The sequence below is a fragment of the Neophocaena asiaeorientalis genome, unplaced genomic scaffold (genome assembly GCF_003031525.2).
Source record: "Neophocaena asiaeorientalis asiaeorientalis breed wild unplaced genomic scaffold, Neophocaena_asiaeorientalis_V1.1 scaffold246, whole genome shotgun sequence".
NCBI lineage: Eukaryota > Metazoa > Chordata > Mammalia > Artiodactyla > Phocoenidae > Neophocaena > Neophocaena asiaeorientalis.
The window spans coordinates 2,925,143-2,948,487 of record NW_020174551.1 but is presented as its reverse complement, the minus strand read 5'-3'; the positions used below and the strand labels follow the sequence as shown (position 1 = coordinate 2,948,487).

At 43.7% G+C, this 23,345-nt stretch overlaps 1 protein-coding gene across 1 annotated transcript in view; it reads right to left on the bottom strand.

Moving 5' to 3' along the window:
• Window positions 1-17,032: 17,032 nt before the first annotated feature.
• The window catches only part of AOX1 (aldehyde oxidase 1), a 70,442-nt gene continuing 64,129 nt past the window's right edge, over window positions 17,033-23,345 (bottom strand). The window contains exons 32-35 of the mRNA XM_024757377.1: window positions 22,445-22,510; window positions 20,295-20,483; window positions 19,495-19,662; window positions 17,033-18,551 (exon numbers count right to left, since the gene is read on the bottom strand). Coding sequence (XP_024613145.1) covers window positions 18,501-18,551; window positions 19,495-19,662; window positions 20,295-20,483; window positions 22,445-22,510 — 474 coding nt within the window. The 3' untranslated portion in view covers window positions 17,033-18,500. The remainder of the gene's footprint in view (window positions 18,552-19,494; window positions 19,663-20,294; window positions 20,484-22,444; window positions 22,511-23,345) is intronic.

Sequence of the window (23,345 nt, the reverse complement as noted above, 5' to 3'; positions counted from 1 at the left end):
GAGAAAAAGCACACAATGGTGGTACCATTTACCATAAGCATGGAAGGCAGGAGAGGGGCTGGTTCAGCAGAGTAAGAGTGGAGGTGACAGTGAGCTCAGGATTAGGTATGGGAGGGGAAGGGTCCAGAGAGAGCAGCAGTAGGAGAGGATTCAGGAATCATTCATGGAGATGTTACCTGGAGTCTCAGGAAGGAAGAGACGTTAGAAAAATGTATGACAATAACTCAGCTAGAAAGGGGACAAGGAGGGGATGCCAGGGTGGGGAAAAAAAGAAAAAGAAAAAAGGGGACAAGGAAGGTGAGTGCATAAGGATAGAGGGGACGAGAGCTGGCTGCACCTATGGGAAAGGCTGTCTCATAAATGAGGCACGGATTTGCCCAACATTATCCCATATGTGGACATTACAGGAAAGCGGGTCTCAGACAAAATTAGAAATGGCTTTCTAAACCAGAGTTGGCCTGGGGAACCACTGAATCCAGTTCTGTCTGTTGGCTATTACAGTTCCAGGGAAGTCTACCCGTTCTAACAGGGACTAAACATGGTTCGTTGACACTTTGCAGGGAGGTGATGTAAGGAAAATTATAGCCGAAGAGTGAGGAATGGTGAGATCAAGCACTTTATTCGATTTTCTGTAACATTATTTTTTGTGTATATGAACAACCATCCTGGAGTCCACTCTTCTTTATATTTCTGTTGATGTCAGAAGTATCAAATGTGGCTTCAGGAGTCCATTCCCAACACCGTCCTTAGTCTCAGATTGTTGGGACTCCGCTCTGGGTCCCAACTCTGGCCCCTTCTTGCCACACCCATCCCCAAGGGGCAGGGGTCCTTGGGACCAAAGGGATATTACACTCACAGCCAGTACCCCACCTTCCAGCCACAAGCCACAGACACAGACAACCTCAGAATTCCCTGCTGCCAAGGCCCCAAAACCCACTTCCAGGGCCCATGTTGGCCCCTGCTCTGGTCCCTCCTCCCAGAGAGGGCAGGGGTACAACCAGGGGCTCACCCCCAGGCCTGTGTGGTGGCCAAGGGCAGCTCTTTGGGGCATGGAAGGAGCTCGGAGACATGAGCTGAGCGCCCAGTCTGTGATGACACCAATGCAGGGCTTTAATCCATTCTTTAATCTTTCCTTTAGACATATTTCCTTGCACATCCCCCTTTGGCATCATCATAACGCTTTCTCACTTTTCCACATTCTTCTTAACAATTTAGGAATCCAAACATCTCTGGATATTTAACTTCTACAGTTTATACGTTTGTAGGAAAAAGGTTATGTTTTTGAAATTAATAATCCTATATAGTCTTTCTTAGTGACTTATCATAGGTTTTTTAGGGAGAGGGATGTGGAGGCAGTAGGCACGAGAGGGTCTGAAACAGAAGCTCTATGGATGGTACGTATACTTAGTGGCTATTGATTCCACACAGCATGAAAGATGGAAACAGCTTCTCCTCTCTTCCCCATAGACCATTAGTACTAATCAAGGATGGAATCACATTCAGAGTGAACACAGGCATTTATTTCAGAAACATGTTTCACTTTGGCTATGACTCCACAAAACGTGCTGCTGAAATGACAGTGTGAGAAATAGATTCTTTTCTCTTTCTCCCTATCACAAAGCTAGATGTAAGGAAGATGGCATAATCTGTTTTCACTTAGAACATGCTAGTTTATAAACTTCACCTTCAAAAAAGCCATTAAGGCGCTCCCTGACTGTATTTCTGAGAAGAGTATCTAGTTACCCGCATTGAGAAGGGCAAAATGGCAAACCTCTGAGTCTCTGATGGACAGTATTGTGCTTTCCTTGAAAACCAATTCCACGTAATGGGTGTGATGCTTCGCTGTTTCCTGCAGAAGTCCTGACTCGGCAGCTCTCAGATGTTTTATACTCACAGGACTGAAACTTTTCCCACTCTCCACGATGGGTCTGTAGCCAGTACAGCGGCATAATTGCCTGAGTAGAAAGAAATGTACAATGATTCTACCCAAAGTTCACTCCTCTGCCCTTGGAATGTCTCCCTCATTCATAACTAGGACTCCTCTCCCCTCCAAAAAGGACGGTCTACAAAATCCCAGTAATTTTTCTAGATTGAACTAGCGTCATCAGAAGACATTTAGGACACATTTCTGGACTGCACTCTGTGGAAGGGGGCAGAGCAGGAAACCAGTGAAGAGAAAGGGCAAAGGACTGAGGAAACGTCTTCAAGGGTACAAGTCACGTGCCAGAGATGTGCCCATCTCGTGAGCAGAGGCTCTGCCTGTTTTTGTTCCAGACCCTCTTTTTTCTGTTGTCGTTCTTATTTCTTTTGTTCTTGTTTTTTAAATTATAATATTTATTTTTTATTTACATACAGTAACATTCACTCTTTTTAGTGTCCAGTTTTGACAAACTCAAACAATTGTATATCCACTACCGCGAACAAGCTATGAAACAGTTCTATCTCCCTCACAAACTCCCAATGCCCTTTTGGAATCAACCCTCCAGCAACTCCCTGTCCCCAGAAACCACTGATCTGTTTTCTGATTCCAGACCCTCTTTTCAAGGATGTTGGTATAGTGAACAGCTTTGGAAGATAAAGCAGTGTCTCCCATGGAGGAATTAGTAGACATTCTTACTGTCCAGTATACTAAAGATAACATCACCTCCTGGCAGGCTTACCATCCATTATAAAAGATTTGAGTTCCCTAATCTCAGGGTTCCTCTCCTGCAATGCAACCCTTTGCACATCCAGGTGTCCACTGGCCCTACTCATATTGCCTTCGGAATTGAGGCTCAAGAAGCAGGCATAAATTCTAATAATCTAGCTCTGCTATTGCTGTGAAGAATAAAGTCCTTTGTCTCTGATCCAGGAGTCTTGTGTCTTCTGCTAGCATCCGTCAAACTGTGTCAGGCTAACTTGTTAGTTTGTAAGTAGGGTAAAATCTCAGACCCTTTACAGTTCTTGGAGGTCACTAGGTGGTATTAAGATATCTTTTAACATTGGAAGGACTGACCCAGACACAGAGGGAGTATCTCTTACAAAGGCTGGGAAAGCGTGTTTGCGGGAATGGCTCCTAGATCTGATCAGGATGTCACTGTATTGTAATTAGCTCTGTGTCTCTTTAGGCCTGTGGTTCTCACCTTCATGGGAAGTGGTCACAGACTCTTTGAGAATCTGATGATAGTTCTGTTCTGTGAATGTTTCCTCAAAATCACATGTGGATACACACACATTTTGCACATTCATGGACCCCTTTAAAGACTTTAATTGGCCCTGGATCAGAACCTCTGGTCTGGACTGATTCTTACTAGGTGTAAAGACCATATAGGCATACTGCTCACAACACAGTAGGCACTGATGCTTGTAGAAAGGAGCATGAATAAATTTGAGAAATAATTAAGTAAATTAGAATACTAAAAACGTATATAGGTGATACCCCACAATATGAAACCAAAGAAGACACTAGTTATAGTGGGAGGGAAAAGTGATCATAATAAAAGAGGTCCTGGTAATTCTCCAGAGAAAATAACGAGGAAAATGACCTCAGGAAAATAAACATATTCAGATGAGTGGTTAAGAACGTGGATGCCGCAACCAGGTTACCTGAGTTCCAATCCTGACCCTTCCACTTGCTAGTGACGTGATCTCAGGCAGTAACGTACCCACTCTGTACCTCAGTTTCATCATCTGCACAGCCGGCACGTAGTACCTACCATAGAATAGTGCCCGGTACATAGAAAGTTCTCAATAAACGTTAGCTGTTACGGTGGCATCTAGATATTAAAGCACAGACTATGGGTGATAAAGAAAGAAGACCTGCAATTTTGGTGCAATGATGCTACTGTTGTCTAATGGACACCACCAAAACCTAGAGGGATGAGATCCACGTGGTACCTGGCAATGTTAAAAACAAGAACACTAACGAAGGGCGGGACCATATGATCATAAAACATAAACTTGAGTGGAAATCCAGGAACTTCACAGGAAGAAAGGGAGTAGAGACCATTTGGGTGAGAATGCAAATAGAAACAAACAGAAATGTATCTGTGACTCTCTCGTACCTCACACTACGGGCCACAGTTCTTGCTAAAAGTAACTGTCCAGATTCCCAGCTTTTATTTTCCTAACTTAGTGGGTTTTTTTGGTTTTTTTTTTGCGGTACGCGAGCCTCTCACTGTTGTGGCCTCTCCCGTTGCGGAGCACAGGCTCCGGACACTCAGGCTCAGCGGCCATGGCTCACGGGCCCAGCCGCTCCCCGGCATGTGGGATCTTTCCGGACCGGGGCATGAACCCGTGTCCCCTGCATCGGCAGGCGGACTCTCAACCACTGCGCCACCAGGGAAGCCCCCTAACAGTGTTTTTATACCTGACCCTCTGATCCTTGGCTTTCCGTGGCTTTTTTGTTTTAAACATCTTTATTGGAGTATAATTGCTTTACCTTTGATATCTACCTCTAGCCCTTTAGTTTTGGGGCTGAGACTTCTACTTCTGGCTTATCGCATCCAGCTTCCTTGATCTGAACATATAGTTTCAGCATCCGCTGCGGCCCCAACAGGGGTTGTCTTCGTGCCTCCAAACCCATCCTACCGCTTGAACCAGAAGCTTGCTCCCAGCGGGGTTTGGACAACACAAGCCTCTTGGCCCAACGCAAGGTACGGATGGGGCCTCCCTAAAGCAAATCACAGAACTTAAACAGAGGGAGAATATAGCTGGGAAGGGATCCTTCAATTACCCAGGTCTGAGAAGCTCTACCTCTTTTAAAGAAGAAGCCCTAAAAAATGCCTGCGTGGCTCAGAAAGTGAGAGGAATAAATGAGGGGAATGGCTGTCGAGCCAACGACAAAGGCTGTGATAGGAGAGTGACAGAATGTTTAGGGAGAACATCTTTGGGTTCATAACAAGAGAAAGACAAGAGTGCTGGGTGTTGTTATTCAGGGCTATAGGCTTCTCAGAAGTCCATTTCAGAAAGTACAGAGCAGTGATGGCTCTTCTCCCATTTACCAGCAACTGTAAAAAGGGAATATAGCATAAAATGCCCAGGAAGCTCTCAGAAATGAAATTTGGAGGATGTAACTGTAAATGAAGAAGAAATAAGCACTGTGGGTGCGGGGGGCACTGTAACCAGATGGTTCTCTGCTCAGCAAAGACAAAGAAAGGACGTGAACAAATTATGGAAGTAATGGGGCAAACTGACACCAAAGGCGGAAGTGTGAATCAGAGCAGTGCCAAGTTGGCTAAGTGCCAGACAGAGAGAACTTTTGTGGGAAATGCTATCGAGCATAAGATGTATCAATCCAAGAACAAATATACTGCTCAGTGAAGATAGAGTAATATTAACAAGTGTCAGAGAGAAGGCACAACTATTTTATTCCTAGTTTTGCTTCCGTATTTCTCACCAGAGGAACACTTGGTAAACCAAAAGCATCAGATAAGCACATTTAAAAAGATGTGATGCCCACCACACGTGGAGATTTTAAAACAGCACTTAGCTTCTTTAGATCTGTTCAAGTGGTCAGATCGATCAAGGTGAACTTTGTCCCACGACCTTGAATTTATAGATGAGATTGTGAGACCATGGTCAGTAGTGTTTTGGGACATCACAGGAAACCAGAGCAGAGCTGGAGCCCGGGAGACAGGCAACCATTGATCCCGGTGTTCGAAAAAATGCACGCTGATGAGGTTGACTTTGTTCTCAGGCAACTTTCTGCATCTATTCTGGAATGGGTTATTGATGAGGGGGCCTCGAGAAGTGGTCCCTAAGAGGAGAGTGAATACTGAAGAAAACTAGCCTGGGCTTAGCTGCTCCGCGGCATGTGGGATCTTCCCGGACCAGGGCTCAAACCTGTGTTCCCTGCACTGGCAGGCGGATTCTTAACCACTGCACCAACAGGGAAGTCCCTTGAGAGAAGATTTCTACACTGTGAAGCTGGTCAGTGCTGTAGACACAGTGCGCGGGGGTTTTATGAGGCATTTGATGCTGGCTGTGCTCCCTCTGTGGAGGGGATGAAGAAATGTAAATGCATGATACCCCAGAAGGGTTTGTACTTGAGTGAACAAGTCCAATGTCAACAGTATTGATTAATTTTCTCATAGTTCTCCTCTTGGCTTCTTCTATTCAGTATTTTAATCAATGACATACAGACAGACAGAAGGTAATGTTTATCTGATTTGCAAATAATAGTATCAAAGTTAGAAAACAACATATGTTTTTGGCATATATGCAATTTAATAAGAATTTAAAAGTTTCCAAAATGGCAAAAGGGGAAACACTGCTTTAAAAGTCTTAAGGCTTTTTTCGATTGAGTACAAGTTGATGAGTCATAGGGAGTTTCTTCTGATCCCCAAGAGTCTATAACTTCATAAGCATTAATAATACTTAAATAACAACTGTAGCAGCTACAGCCACAACAAAACGTAAAGCAAACAAAAGTTCATTGCTTCTTTTGGCTGACTCTAAGTACATAATTAAAAGATTTTTAAAGGCCTAATATTTCCAAACACCATTCCAATAACATGGCAACTGCATCAAAATCACCCGTGCAAAGACTGTTTCCATAAACATGTGCTTCCCAAACATACATTATGTTAAAGTGAGCAGAAACAATTGATATGATGCCTAGAATGTAACAGTCATGTGGAAAATTCACTTTACTTCTTGGCTGGCTGCTTCAGTTTCCCTCCTGCTAAATAGGGATGGATAATATTTGCCAACACAGCTTGAGAGAAGTGGGTCACAGAGATCAACGAGTCAATCTTTGCCAAGTCCTTTGGGCTGATTCCTTGGAGGAAAATTCTTGAGTGTCCTGCTCATCTTGTCAAGGATAGTACTCCTTCTACAGTGTAGAGGTTTGGGACTCACCACCCAAGCTTCCCATTGACTACTCTGTGGTGGGGCTCTGGGTGTTTCCTTAGGAGAGTGAAGACATGATCACCATGCCTGGGGTGCAGAACTCGCAATGGGTACCGTGGCCTTTAGCCCTTTTCTAAAAGCAGAGAACACAGAGCATCCAGCCTGAAAGCTGAGGGGTAGGAAGCTCTCAGAAATGAGGCAGAGGCTCCGACTGGTGCAACTGAAGGTCGGCACAGGCCCGGCAGGTATAGGCTGGAACTGCTGTGATTATTCACATGTAAGATGCCAAGGGATGCTTTCTGGGGAGAGAGTCCATTGATGTCGCTGGGGAGGAAGTCCTCGAAGTTAACCCGGGACATGACTCAGTTTGGATTCAACCAAGACCACAGACATTGAGATTATCTGCTTTTATTTTGTTCTCCCTCTCATTCTGCTACCAATTGGGGAAAAAGATTGAATTCGAGGGATTTGTTGTAAAGTCTTCTGTCCATAGAGAGAGCTCCAGCTTTTCTTCTTATTTCCACTGAAGGGTTACCTGGTGTTTCATTCATTTTTGGACATTTGTACTAATGCAGCTGAGGACCTGAGTTTAAAAATCCCACACAACTCAGCCTTGAGACGAATGCGCCCAGCTGTGTGCCTCTGATGGTGTGAGGGGCTTCGTGGGAGTAGAAGGACAAAAGGCCGGTGAGGTTCCTTCCCCCTGGCCTCTGGCTCAGTGGTCTGCCAGCGACCTTCCTGGTACACCAGTGCCTTATGGTGTGGGAGGGTCATTTACATGAGACATAGCCCTTGCCCCCAAAGGGTTTATTACTTATTCAACATATATAGTCTTGACTAAAGACTATCACATAGCATGCCAAATTCAAATATCTTAGTCACAAAAGTTTTTTTTAAGTATTTTTTTCTGGCTAGAATTAGCAGCTTGGCCATTTACACAGAACAAACACAGAACAGGCAACCTTGTCTTTTTCATTTCGTTATAGGAAACAAGATAAATATGCATTTCCGTGTCTTTGTGCATAGGTCCCAAAACCTTCCTGCAGGAAGGATTCCTCCCTGAGGCAATTAGATGGTCTGAAGTGACTCAGAGAGTCACTCCCTCTGCACCCCTTGCCCGTACATTTTTATGGAAGCGTAATAAGCTTCAAATAATAATAAAGAAAGCCACAGAATGAAAAAAGAAATTAAGAAAAGGTTACCATTTTTTCCTATGAAAGGGACAGAGACCTTCACCTACCATATACATATTTTTTACATCTTTATTGGAGTATAATTGCTATACAATGGTATGTTAGTTTCTGCTGTATAACAAAGTGAATCAGCTATACGTATACATATATCCCCATATCCCCTCCCTCTTGCGTCTCCCTCCCACCCTCCCTATCCCAGCCCTCTAGGTGGTCACAAAGCACCGAACTGATCTCCCTGTGCTATGCAGCTGCTTCCTACTAGCTGTCTGTTTTACTTTTTCCGCCTGCTATCTTTGTTCTCTAAAACCATAAGCCATGGCCCAAACAGCTAAAGGAGCCACCTAGATCCATATTTATCCTGAACTCATTAACATATGCTCTTACCTGAACTAGATCGATCCTGGTTTTGGTGCTTCCTATGACTTCTAAGGTGGTGGCAGCAGCCCCATCGAGAGAGCAGATGGGCACCAGGCAGGCAGTGATGGAGGAGTGACTTCAGAGTTCACACAGCGAAGCTGAAAAGAATTGGCACAGTGACAGCAGCAGTTTCCAAAAAAGAAAAAGGAAAATGTATTTAGATGATTATAATAGTAATTACTTTGATATGAATACAATTAGTTGAGTATGTATCAAAGCTGGGCCATTACATAAATGATTTGGAACTTGAGTATGGAGACCTAAAAATAAATATTCTATTACTTGGAATTAAAAAAGCCATTTCCCCCTCCAAACTATCTTGTTGAAAAAGATTTTTGGAGTTGAAATAGTCTCTGTTTATTCCTATGCCCTTTTCAGTTTGCCAGCTGTTATATGTCTGGTCAAATAAATTCGTTACCCTTCAGACAATCTCCAGGTTACCTGTGACCTTATAAAGACCCAGAGGATATGAGGAAGAAGTTAAGAGACCACCCTGAAGGCACATCATTCAATAACTTCAGCAGAGTGTAAACTCCACGAGGGAGGTAACTTTGGTTCCCAGTGCCTAGGACAGGGGAAGCTTGGTAGATACTGGTTGAATAAATGATGAGGATAATTGGGCATTTCCCCTAAATGTTCAGGCTTTTGAATGCACATGAAATTCATTGTACCTCTCAAGAGGAGGAGAGAACTTGAGTTTGACCCTGAATATGGTCATCTGTCTACAGGAGGGTTATTAGGAAGGGTGAGAGCAGGCTTTTAGATCTCACCTGGGGTGTCTCTCTTTTTTTCATTCACACAAAGACAGGAAAGGAGAAAGTATCTAAAGGGCACACAAACCATCGAAAATGGAAGATTTCTGATATAATTGGAGCCTCCCCAGTACCACTTCTTTTAAACAAGGAAACATAGGATAATTGGAAGAGAATGTAATACAACTTTGGGTGCTTGGCCTAAAAAAAGAAAAAGAAATCTATAGCCATCCCACACAAAATGCCTGAACTTTCAGTTCATTCATAAATCGATGATGGAATGAGCAGAGGGGATGTAGTGAATTAGAGCTGGTTTTCTGCATGGTTGTGGGACACACCCCAACGCTGTCTGACACCTTTATACAGTCACAGAATGCGAAGATGTCAAAGTGGAAAGAAGGTACACAAACAAGGTACTGCTGCCTGTTGAGTTTCTAAGGTCACTTTTCACACTTTTTTTTGGTATTGAAACAAGCAAAAAAAAAATCAATGTCTCTCAGGGTCCTTCTCTTGATGGTGGCTTTCACTTCTTGCCTGATTGCAGGTATAGATGTGTTTTCTGGTCTCCAAACCTGCCCCAAGACAAGTTCTACAGGGGGCACCTGTCTTTACACTGTGATTGAAGGTTAGGAATCAGTCAGAATAGCCTCCAGGAGGCCGGACTGTCAGCCACAGTCTGGGGCTCAACTCTGGTGAATTCAGGCAGACCCCAGCTCTCCAGAGCTCTCACCGGTCAACCCTCAGTTCCATAGAGGGTCTGTGCAGACAGTGATCACGTGCTCACAGCTGACCTGGCGGCTGGCCCTGGAGACCAAGGCAGGACCCTCAGCTACATGTGATACTGACCAAGAGGCTGAGGGCCCCCATGAACTTAAGTTTCTCAGAATGAATCAGGTGTCAGGGAGTGGGGCTCAAAAACTTCCACATTTTAAACAATATCTCCAGGTAATCATTATCCTTGATTAAGTTCAGGAACCATTGTTTTATACCATTCCGTTTGCAAGACAAGCCACTTACTTTAATCCTACCTACAATCGAAATGTTTGTAATGCCTATTTAGGTCTTCCGCCCATTTTTAAATTGGATTGTTTGTTTTTTTGATATTGAGCTCCATGAGCTGTTTGTATATTTTGGAGATTAATCCTTTGTTGTTTCATTTGCAAATATTTTCTCCCATTCTGAGGGTTGTCTTTTTGTCTTGTTTATGGCTTCGTTTGCTGTGCAAAAGCTTTTAAGTTTAATTAAGTCCCATTTGTTTATTTTTGTTTTTATTTCTGTTACTCTAGAAGGTGGGTCAAAAAAGATCTTGCTGTGGTTTATGTCAAAGAATGTTCTTCCTATGTTTTCCTCTAAGAGTTTTACAGTGTCTGGTCTTACATTTAAGTCTTTAATCCATCTGGAGTTTATTTTTGTGTATGGTGTTAGGTAATGTTCTAATTTCATTATAAAGATATATTTAAAAAAAAAAAGAAGCTTACATTACATCTCCTAGTCAAGGCCTATCCCTGTGAATACAGATCAGCCTTATTAAGCTACTGATTAGAAGAGGGAGGAGGTGGTAGAGTCAGCTAAGCTAGGGCTGGTGTAAGTTGGCACAGTTGCCTTATTTAATATTATTTAATTGCTAAATAAACTGATTCAGTGAATCAGCCCCACAGTAAAATGATGTAACAAGCAATAAATGTGGTTTAAAAAAAAATGTTTGCAATGAAGCATGATAGGAAGAAACAGTTCTAAACTTTGCAGGAGAGATTGCAAAGTTTCCAGAGTTTCTTATTAGCTTTGATTTCCCAAACAAACAAAACGATACAGTGTTTTCTCAGGTGGAATAATACATTTACTTCAGGATCTGAATTACTCTCAATGACCCCTGCGGAGGAAATGATTCTATAGATTGAGGCAGTTTACCTGTAGCCCGTTATTTCTGAATAATAAGAATCATTCGAACTATGCTTGTTGATCTTGTTTGCCTGAGTTGATCAAACATCACTCTTTGCAATTATAAAATTACGTAACCCTGTATTGTATTTGGCTTTATTTTGGCCGAATGTTTGCCTTTGTGTCAGAGGATAACCAACAAGGATTTGCATTCTAACACAACACAGGTTTCAGGAAAATAATAAAAGATTATGAAATACTGAATATTATAAACTTTTAAAATTCTTGAGTTCACAGAGTTGAGTAAAATGGTTTTAACTCTCAATACTACCTAAAAAACATACTCCTGTTTTTCACTCATATTTGCAAAGTTAAGAAAACAAGACCTTGGCAGTAGTAATCAAATAGCAGTATTTCAGCACCCACGGGAAAACATTTGCACAACTCACTGCCACTTCCCGTTGGTGAAGGGATTCTAGAAGGCTTGCTACCACCTGAGGAGAGGAAACTTGGTCCAGGGGAAGCAGCACAAACTCTGGGAGCAGAAAGATGAGAAGCAATGTCCCTCTGATGCCTATTAGCTGAGTGATCTGGGGCACATTACATAGCTGCCCTGAGCCTCCATTTCTGTACATGTGGAGTGGGCGCACATGGGACCGTTATGCTCAGTTTCAACCTCAACTGCCTCTTCCTCTCTGCCAGTGGGACTGAGAACAACGATGCTGGGTTGTCCTTCAGGCCCAGCGTTAAAGACAGTGAAAAGCAAAGTGCACATTCCATTCGTGGATTGTGTCTTAGTTAAATCTCAAGAACTCAAAACAAAAGTGGGACCAGAAAATTATTTTGCCCTTTGTCCTAATTTAAGGACAAAGGTCTGATTTAAGCCCACTTTAAGAAGTAACAGATTAAAAGGTAAACTAACTGTAAAATTTATCCCTAGCTTTCCGGGATGACTTCTCTTCTAGTCTTGCTGGTCAAAAGTTTTATAATTAGTTGCAAATGATCTGAAGATTTTACACTCCTAATTTGTGTGTGTCGGGGGAGGGTGGCTTGGGGCAGAGGGGAGGAAGGAGGTGGGGAGGAAGAGAGAGATGGGGAAGATGGTCATAAAGAGAAATCCATGCCTAACACTTAGATGAATACAATCTAATTTGGCATGCAGTCACCAAATGCAGTCTGAAGACATCAATATAATCAAGTGCTTTTCATCTAGTAGTCCTAATGCATTTTACAAGTAGATTCCACCCCCTCCTCCCAGAGACCTACAGATTGATAGAGCGCCATGGTCACGGAGTCAATCACCAGTTCACACGCTGGCCACCTGAACCTAATACCTTCTTGCTACCCTGGTTTCTTTCTCTACATAAATTTAGAAACTACAGCGTGATCAACTTACCTTCCTTCCATTCACAAAGAAAACAAGTTCATCGGACTCCTTAGAATGAGACATTACGCCAGAATAATCGGCTGAATGTTGTGGAGTTGCCCCTAAAGCACCTGCTGTTGTGTCCACCTGAGCCAGGGGCCGGGATGCTCCCATGGGAGGGTGACCAGCAGGACAGAGGGCAGCCCCGAGGGGTGATTCTGGTCTGCTCTCTGTCTGCGTTCCTGCCATCAAATCTTGTTTGCCTGCGCTCTCAGTCGTCTTATTTCCCTACCTCCCTCTGTTACCCCTCACTTTCCTCCTCCCTTAGGCCAATTTGAAAGGTCAATCTCAATCTAGTTTTTACACAATGTACACTTTTCCCTGCCCTGGGGGCGACCCACCGGAATAAAATTTCTTCTTACAGCCAGCAACAAGAACTTTCTTTAATCTGAAATGGAACTAAATCATGTAGATATAATGCGTTCAGGTGTGGTTTTCGGTGTTAATTTTTTTTTTTTTTTTTTTTTTTTTTGCGGTACGCGGGCCTCTCACTGTTGTGGCCTCTCCCGTTGCGGAGCACAGGCTCCGGACGCGCAGGCTCAGCGACCATGGCTCACGGGCCCAGCCGCTCCGCGGCATGTGGGATCTTCCCCGACCGGGGCACGAACCCGCGTCCCCTGCATCGGCAGGCGGACTCTCAACCATTGCGCCACCAGGGTTTTAAATTATCAAACTAATGCTTATTTTTTTAAAATCAAAACCACAAAATTGTATAAAGTAAGAGCGAAAATTCTCCTTCCCAATTTCCACTTTTCAGAGTTAACTGTTACCAGATTCCTCTGTATCCATACAGAATTTTCCCATGCATATATGAAATATATGTACATACATGAATCTAGAAAGTGAAATCAAACTATTCATATTACTTCGAAATTTGCTTTTCTCAAGTTACTTAGGCCCTTTGTGCCTCAACTGCCTCACCTGTGAAATGGAAAAAAATAGTAGTATCTCTCTGGGGATTTCTGTGAGGATTCAGTCAGCTAATAGGTGTGCTTAGAACAGCACCTGGCACCTAGTAAGTTCTCAATAAACGTTAACTATTTTTATTATTGTCATAGTTTATTAAACTGTCCTCAGTTTACATTGTTTTCCTTTTTTCACTATTACAAGTAGGCTTTATCTTTGCACATTTGAGCAAGTATATCTGCTGCACAAATTCCGAGAACTAGAATTCCTGGGTTGGAGGGTCTGCATGCTACTAGGTCCAACTAATCTGGCTTCCTAAATGTGCAGTAATACAATGAATTGTGTATGAGATAGTGTCTGTTTCCCCATATCCTTCGCCAGAACTGAGTACCATCCACACTTGGCATTTTTCAAATATCTGGGGGGAATTTCAGTTCATAATTGGCATTTCTTCTGTTATTGTGAGATATTCCATCTTGCTATAGATTTAGTGAATATTTTTATTTATTCTTCTGTCCTCTATTTTCTATTAGGTTTTTTACTTTCTTACTAATTTGAAGAATTTTCTTACATACAAGGGATATTAACCATAATCTGCTGTAAATGTCCAGGTATTTTATGCCGATTTGTTAACTGTCCACTGGAGACATCACATATAGCCCTTTAATTGCGAGTATCCTGCATCTGGGAGGATGGAGTTCCATCCTCACAAGCCTTCCACATGGCATGTCAGTTGTACCCTCTCTAGGTCATTCCATTGCCCAGGCGCTTCTGAGTGGTACAGATGTGATATGACCATTGGATCCCATATCTCACACTTACCCCACCCTGCTGCAAAGCAGGTGACAGTATTTGCTGTAAATTGTTCTGAGGTGATGTTATGTGGGATCTTAAGAGAGCAGATTTAATACTAAGTAAGCCCTTAGGTAGTGGTGATGGCTGAGGTCCTGGAGGCAGGCACAGCAAACCCTCACCCAAGATATGCGTCTCTTTCTGTTAAAATAAATCACATCTCCTTCCAGGGTAGAAGTGTTCAATGCTGTCAGCTTGCCACCAAGTGGCGAATTGGTCTCCTGGAAGGATGCTGCTAAACTGGGGACTGGCTTTAGTCTGTACTGGAGGCCGTTGGACATTCAGCAGCAGCTACATGGATGCACAGGGCCCACCCCTGCCCCCCTGGCCCTTCCCACATCCATTGTGTCAGCAGTGGAGTGACCAGGGACAGAGGTGGCTAATGTCAAATGCCATTTTGTCTACTTTGCCTCTTTCATGGTGGGTGTTTTCTGCTAGAACTGGAATTCCTGGGTCGAAGGATATGTACACTGCTGGGTCCAACTAAATCACCTTCCAAAATGTGTGCGGTAGTACAACCGATCAGGTGTGAGATTGTCGCTGCTACACACGAGTCCGTGGGCCACTTGGGCCACTCAGCTTTCCACACGAAATGGGTGACCAGGTGCGCCATCCAAAGCTCTGCCCATCAGGAGAATCTGCCCTCACCACCTCTGAGTGGGGCTGTAGTGAAGACACCACCCATACCTGGCTTGTACACACATACTGAGCCCACCCATCTGTGAACCAAGCTGACTTTTCCTTTTCCATCGGTTTGTCCTAAAGGACCTCTGACTCCACCGTGTAGCCACAGGGATGATTTGCGGGAGACGTGCTGATGCAACAGTAGTGGGTAACGGGGTCTGGGTTACCTGCAGCTTGCTTGTTCTTTCAATTCCTTGTGTTTGATTCTGCATGTGCCACTTCTGGCTTACCTTATGGCTTCTGGGCTTAACTGCATTTTAACAAGATCCTCAAGTTATTTGCGTGCATTTTAAAATGAGAGAAGCACTACGTAGTATCAGACGGACAAAAGGATAGGTCAAAGTGATAGTGTCTTCCAGGCAGAGGGCACAGGCAAAGCTTCCAAAGTGAGAAATAGAACGGGAAGTGCTCACGGTAAGAGAGGGGGTTGTGAGATAATGCTGGAGAGGTAGGCAGGAGCCAGAGCACTGAGGGTACACACGCCACCTTAGGGACTTGGAACAGTATTCTGGTGGGATGAATAGGAAGCCATGGCAGGATTTGAGGCAAGATCATAACATGATCATTTGTGTGTGTGTGTGTGTGTGTGTGTGTGTGTGTCCATACTTGTACACGTAACTTTGGCTTTAATCTGGAGAATGGTTTGGAAGGGAAGCAAAATGAACACAGAGCAAAGATGAGGAGACTGCCGCAATAGTCAAGTTAGAAATAATGATGGCTTGGGACAACAGGGGAACAAAGAGAGTGAGAGGCAGATGTAAAACGTTTCTCTGAGGTGGGATTAACAGGACTTGCGCACCTGGAGAACGGAGCATGTCGGATCACTTCCCCCTTCCCCCCAACCCCGGGCTTCGGCTCAGCGTCTTGTGGATGGCTGCACTGACGAGAAGATCTGTTTGGGACCCATTAAGATGGAGGTGCCTTTGAGACATCCAAGTGGCAGTGACAGGCAAGTTGGGTTTTCAGAGCTGGACTTTGAGTGAGAGAAGCCACAGGAGTGAAGGCACCCGCCAGGGAGAGGGAGTGAGATGAGGACCCACGGCTCCCTGGGAAATCCCAGCATTTATAGACGTGGGCTGGAGGAGGGGTTGGCAAAGGGACAAAAAGAGAGGGGGAGAAAGCAGAAGAAACAGAAAACCTGGGGAAGCCAAGCTGTGAGGATCCTAGGAATGTGCCCTCCTTTGATCTGTGTCACCACAGCATCCAGGGTGAGATTTTAAAATGGGTCAGTTTGTGTTACTTCTCTGCTCTGCCTTTCACTCAGATTAAAAGCCCACGTCCTCACAGTGGTCTCAAGGCTCTGCTTGTCTGCCCCTCCCCGGGCCTGTTCCGGGCTCACAAGCGCCATTTCTGTCCACAGAGAGGCAGGCACACTCCCCCGGCGTGGACTTTGCCCCCAGATGCTCTGACATGCTCTTCCTCCAGGTACCTTCTTGGCTCAGACCCTCACCATCCTCATCCCCAGACCTACCAGCTGCAACCAGCTCCAGGCCTCCCTCACTCTCCGTCACCTTAACCTGCTCTACTTGCATTGTTCCCTCAGCACTCGGCTCCATCAATCACACTCTGTAATTCAATTATATTTGTTATTTTCTGTCTGTCTCCCCTGACTAGATTATAATCTTCACAAGGGCAGGGATCTTTATTGACTTGGTTTACTGTTATGTCCTAAGTGACTAGAACAGCGCCTGGCACATGGTAGGTGCTCCATAATCATTTGTGATATGAATGAGAAAGTCTGCTCTTTAAAGGGTTTTAATGTAACCATGTGTAACCATAGTAAGAATGACCTTAGTCTTTAGTCCCAGGCCACTGAAGAAGTTTTGCCGTCTTACCTGGCTCTGGGACAAGAGTCAAGAGTTGCAAGTGTGACAGGGAGAAGATATTATACTCTATCTAGTCTCTAGTCCTTTATACATCAGTGCCGATGTTTGGAGTTTTTCAGTGATTCTGTCCTGCTGCTTGGTCCACTTTGAGGTTTCCTGTCACTAAAGGCCACTGGGATATATTTCTTATGAATCTCACAACTTCTCACTCTTTTCCTCGTTTTCTGTTTCTCACATACCATAAAATTCACTCTTTTAAGGTGTGTGTAATTCAGTGGTTTTTAGTATATACACAGGTTGTTCACCCATCATCACTATCCAATTCCAGAACATTGCCATCAGCCTGAAAAGAAACCCTGTACCCATTAGCCATCACCGTCCCATTCCTTTTTCCCCTCAGGGCCTGGCAACCATTAATCTACTTTCTGTCTCTATGAATTTGCCTATTCTGGACATTTCATAGATGGAATCATACTATGAATATGTGGCCTTTTGTGCCTGGCTACTTTCACTCAGATAATGTTGTCAAGGTTCATCCATGTTGTAGCATGTATCAGTATTTCATTCATTGTATGGCTCAATAATATTCCCTTATATGGATAGAACACATATATCAGTTTATAGGGTTGGGCTGTTTCCAGTTTGGGCTATTATAAATAATGCTATGAACCTTGGTGTACAAGTTTTTGTGTGGACATATGTTTTCAATTCTCTTGGGTATATATGTAAGAGTGGTCATATGATAACTACGTGTTTAACTTTCTGAGGAACTGCCAAAGTGTTTTCCAGAGGACCTGCACCATTTTCATTCTCCCCAGCAATGGATAAACGTTCCAATTGCTCCACATTCTTGCCAGCACTTACTGTTGTCCATCATTTTGATTACAGCTGCCCTAGTGGGTGTGAAATGATATCTCATTGTGGTTTTGATTTGCATTTTCTTCATGACTAATGAGTTTGAGCATCTTTTCATGTGCTTATTGGCCACCTGGATGTCTTTGGAGAAATGTCTATTTAATTCCTTTGCCCATTTAAAAATTGGGTTATTTATCTTTTTATTGTTGAGTTGTAAGAGTTTTAAAATATATTCTGCACAGTAGATCTTTATCAGACATACGATTTGCAAATATTTTCAATACTGTCTCCTGTTCTGTGGTTTGTCTTTTCAATTTCTCATAGTGTCTTTTGAAGCACAAAACTTTTTAGTTTTGATTAAGTTCAATTTATCTGGTTTTTTTCTTTGGTCCTACAGACTCTTTAGACATAGTGCCTAGATCCATTCTGACAAGAAAAAGAGGGTGTTAGCAGATGGGGACAAATGAGAAAATGACAACTTTACAGTTCATACTAATAAAGTTACTTAGAAAACCACCTTTCACTAGACAGTATAATTTCTGTTGGTGAATACAAGCCAACTATGAGTTACATATAAACCATCATCTTCCATTCCATTCAGCTGGATGGATTTAAGGGACAGAATAATAAAGAATACCATTCTAGAGGAAACCAGTTAGCATTTATGCCATTTAAAATATGATTTCTAAACTGCTTAAACATATCTATCAAATTCCAAATGGAACATTTAAAATCAGCATCCTATAAAAGCAATACTCTGTGAAATGATTTCTGAACTGTGAAAATTTGTCTTTCAGACCCATCATCCTAGAGCATTGAGACTGGATAGATTGCTTTGTTGGAAGAGCCACCCCATCTTCGCCAGAGGTTTGTATTTGATTCATATGGGTATACTCCAAGGAACATAGGATCCAGGTTCATCTCTTGGAATCTGGAATAAAAGGACAAGTTTGGATGTTTGCAACTTGGAAAATGTTTGTGATGTGTGACAAATGGCAGACTATAAAATAGGATAAAAACCACCCAGAGGGTGCCCAGGACAACGAGAGGTCTGGCCATGACAGTATGAGAAACGTGGAGGAATCCAGGAGGAGGCCAAGGGTCAGGCGAGGCAGGACAGCTATGAGAGTCATCTCATGCTTGAAGAGGGACAAAGGAAAGGTGGAATCAGCCTCTGTGCTTCTCCAGAGTGAAGCGGCGATTCGTGGGGTTTAGGAAGAGCTATAAGGGGTACCATGAAGAGCCCTCATGACAGGAGGTATAGGACGGGGCTCTCCCCTCAGTATAAGGAATAACTTGTTTACAGTCAGAGGAGTCACTGTCAATGGCATGACCTCCTCCCACAATGAGAAATCCCACTGGAAACGCCCAAGGAGAGCTGAGATGTTTGCTGAGCAGGAGGGGGGCGGGGCGGGAGGGGGGTTGGCTTGCAGGAGGGATTCCTGCTGCTGGGGGTTGGGAAAGGGCCCGTCCTACTTTGTGGTTCAAATGAGGAATGGCACATACTCCCAGTGGTTTGGAAGGAAGTTTAGTCTGTCCTCTAAACTTCCTTCCGAGGAAGTTAGATTGTGGAGGTGGCCCAGATTCTCGGCGTGGTATTCTTGGGTTCAGGGCACAGTTCCTGAACTTTATCCCTGACTAATGTGTCCTGGGAAGGGAACAGAACTAATAAGGAAGAATATACAATTGATGAGTGAAGAAATGAAGAATGAACCTTTCTTTTTTAGTGGTGTAGGACTGAGCCCCACTGCAGGCAGGCTGCTCTCCTGCTCAAATGTCTTCAGGATTCCTGTCACCTCTTCTTCCGTGGAAAACCACCACGGTGGGTTAATGAAACTTAACCACAAGGACAGACTTGCATGAGCAGAACATACCATTTTTGTGAACCTGTCTTCACAGGCCAGTCTAATCTTCTCTGGGGTCAGTGGACTATTGAGCTTCAACGGTCCAAACAGCCCTCTCTCCCGTCGTGCTGCACTTACCGCGTCCTGGATGGCGAAAAACACCGAACACCCCAGGAATATCCCAGACTCTCCCAGACCCTGGAAGGGAAACAAGTCAACTAGATTATGACTCTCTCTTTCTCTCTCTGTATATATATACATATGTATGTGTATTATGTATATGTGCATCTATAGGTACATATGTGCATGTACGGGTACATAAAATATTAAATATTACATGTACAACTTTTTCCTTTAAAAAGCTAATTCACTATTTTAACCCAGTATTCCCATTCTTAGGATTCCAGCCTAAGGAAATGATCCCAAATGGAGAAAGCAGATCTAGGCATTAAGATGATTATTGGCATGAAGATGAAAAATCAGACAACCTGACGGTAATAGTAGTTTGTGTTAGTCTCCACGATTTGGAGTATTTTTTTAAAATTGTATAATGTTGTTAAATTACTTTAAAATTAAAATGTTTTGGGAATTCCCTGGTGGTCCAGTGTTTAGTACTCTGTGTTCCACTGCGGGGGGCACGGGTTCAATCCCTGGTTGGGGAACTGAGATCCTGTAAGCCGCATGGCGGCCAAACAAAAAAAAATGTTTAATAGGGCTTTTTTCCCCTACAATCCTGGCAAAACCCCCAAACAACCAAGAGATGAATGTAGCCCCTCCCTCCTGGCACAGATATCACGTAAACATGCATTTATTCATAGAGCACAGCTTACCTTAGATGAATACAGGGTATTTGAGTTTTGAGACGGAGGCAACAAAGAAACGTGCAACTCCGTGGGGATGTCACAGATGGCAGGGATCTTATATTGGTTTGGGCCCCGAGTGTACAGGACCCCCTGAGGAGAATAATTCAGTTCCTCTATTGTATAAAGTCCCACGCCTTGAATAAATGCACCTTCAATCTGAGGCAAAAAAATAAATAAATAAAAATAAAAATTTCCATATATGAGAAAAGACAGTCAACAGTAACATTTCACCTTCTTGCTGTTAGTCTGAATCTTAAAAATGCAGTTGAAGGGGGTTTTCAGCATGTCTTGGAGTATGTCTCCAAATGTTTACTTACAAGTTCACCTCGAAGCATGTCTGAACATCCTAGTGAACGCTAAGTTCACTCAAAGGACTTGAGTTCGAATCTCAGCCTGGCATTAAAATTGCAGCTCTGGAAGAACCCTCAGGGAGCCTGTAGCCCAAATGCCCTGACTTTTTCTGCCTACAAGGCAGATGAAACGCTCTCTGACTGGTTGGCCACAGACCCCAGCACCCCAGGAAAGACTCTCGGGGCTCCGGAACCTTAGCAGCTCCTCACTCACGAGCCTGCTGGCCTCACATCTCTAGACTCAGTTTCCTCGCTTGTAACATGAAGGGTTCGAACCGTGTGCTTGCTTAGCTTCCTTTACAGGTTTAAAATGCTCCGGTTCTTAGATGTCAGCACGTGGACAAAATTACCTTTCCACACAGACTTCTTTTTTTAATTTTTTTTTTGCGGTACGCGGGCCTCTCACTGTTGTGGCCTCTCCCGTTGCGGAGCACAGGCTCTGGATGCACAGGCTCAGCGGCCATGGCTCATGGGCCCAGCCGCTCCGCAGCATGTGGGATCTTCCCGGACCGGGGCACGAACCCTTGTCCCCTGCATCGGCAGGTGGACTCTCAACCACTGCGCCACCAGGGAAGCCCCACACAGACTTGTGATTTCTGAGTCTCTTCTTCCTTTTTTCCTTCCTGTGGCCATATTTTCTCCACCCATCTCCATCCTCACTTCTATCTATTAGCAGAGATGTTCTTCTCTACCACGATGTTAGAGGAAGCTTCCTGACACTCCGGACTGCTCCCCGGGCCAAGTCCCCTCCCCCTGCTAAGTGAGGTGCCTGTCTTTGGAGGCTTCCACCAGCCCGGCCCTCTTCTGCTCCCTACCTCCAGCCTCACATCCTGCTCCTGGGACATGGGTGAGCGCTGCCACCAGCCTCTCCTCACTGCCAGCCATGAACACAAGGTGTGCAGAATCTTAGCTCTTTCTTTAGGTTGATTTCCTCCACTCTCCTCCCACCCAGAACACCTCTTCCCGATCATTCTTTGACTACCTGGTCCACACCACTTCCTCCCGGAAGCCTGCTTTGACTTCTCCAACCCATACATTCTTCCCATTCTCCAGTCAATGTCCTAATTGGAGAGTCCCTCAGACTATACGCTCCATTGCAAGTAGGGAGCTGAATGGCCCACTGGGGCTGAGGCAGGTAAAGAAAGTGAGTGAAGCTTCCAGAGAGCATGTGACTCTCTAAAGAAGCAGCCAATCAACTTTTCCTCGTGGAAATGTAGCTCTGGTGTTGGCAAATTTTCTGTGTTTCCAAGAGGTGCTAGCCATTTGAAACTTCATGTAAAATATTTGCTTGTGATTTTTCAATCTTGTTAATTATTTCAAATTTAAATTTTAAAATGTCTGTGGGCAAAATAGGCTACCCATCAACAGCTGCTGCTGTAACTCTTTGACGTTTGTGATCTCAACCCAACATTAAACTCCCTGAAGCCAGAGCCCATCATCTCCCCAGGATTCAGCACTAAGCACTGCATTCTACTTCCAGCCCACAGGTATGGGGCTCACTTTTCACCTCTAGGCTTAGTCCTGTTCATTCAAGCTCCCCAGTCACAGACTGTATGTTTCTTCAAAATCTACCTGAAACACCTTTGTCCCCTTCCCTTTTTTAAACACTAAGAGATTTGAGTTCCGTGGCTGTCCTGAATGGAAAGATTCTGAATAAAGGGATAGAATAAGAAGACGATGAACAAGCCAACGGGATGTGTTCCTGGCAGATCCCCCAGAAGTTTTGACTTTTACAAATAGGGAGTCAGGAAAGTCAGTTCCACATACCTGGCCTACGTCAAGGGCCGGATTTATACTGCAGCCAACATCCATGACAATGTCTGTTCTGATGTTCTAGTAATTAAAAAAAAAAGTAAAGACGTTTAGTTTAATGAATACAACTTGGGGAGACAAAGTCGAGAAGCAGTTCCTGTCAGGATGGCATTGGAAAAGAACCTATCTTTGGGCCACATTATATTTCAGGAGAAAGAAGCAACAAAGTTTATTATGTGTAACTTTCAAAGTTATATAAATACTCAACCAGCTTAATCAGTGATTTTTTTTTTCTTGGAAAAAATAGGAGAGAAAAATATTTACTTGACTTTGATTCCAGCTGAGTGATGTAACATATTCAGTTTAATCCACTACAACAAATAGAACATATGCCACAGAAAACAGGAAATGTCTATGGCCCTCCTGATCCTTGTTGCAAAACTCTGTGGCTACCACACAACCCCACATTCAGAGTCCAGCTGGCTGGGTGATAGTTACTGAATCAAGAGCTCAGGGCACATCAGCAAAAAATCTGTTACATGCTATTTTACATTTTTCATTTTTAGAGCAAAGCAGAGATTAAATCTAACATTACCACCTTGGTGACCAAAAGTTCTCTGATAACCTACAAATGAGGAGAAGGACAGCAGGCCCAGCCAGGCTGGTGGTGACACCTTTGCTCCCCAGCAGGTCTGTACCTTCTTTTCTGTGACATATGGTCTTTGTCATGACAGATTCTACTTATAATTATGAATGCAACAAAGGAAACCCAAGAATTTCCTTATTTGATCTGGGACTTTCATCTAGCATTTTTCTTAAGTAAATTAGATAGTGATCTAGAATGTTTTACTATGATAAAACTTCAGGTACCCACCCCTCTTGTTTAAAGACACAGTGAAATGTAAATTTCTCTTCC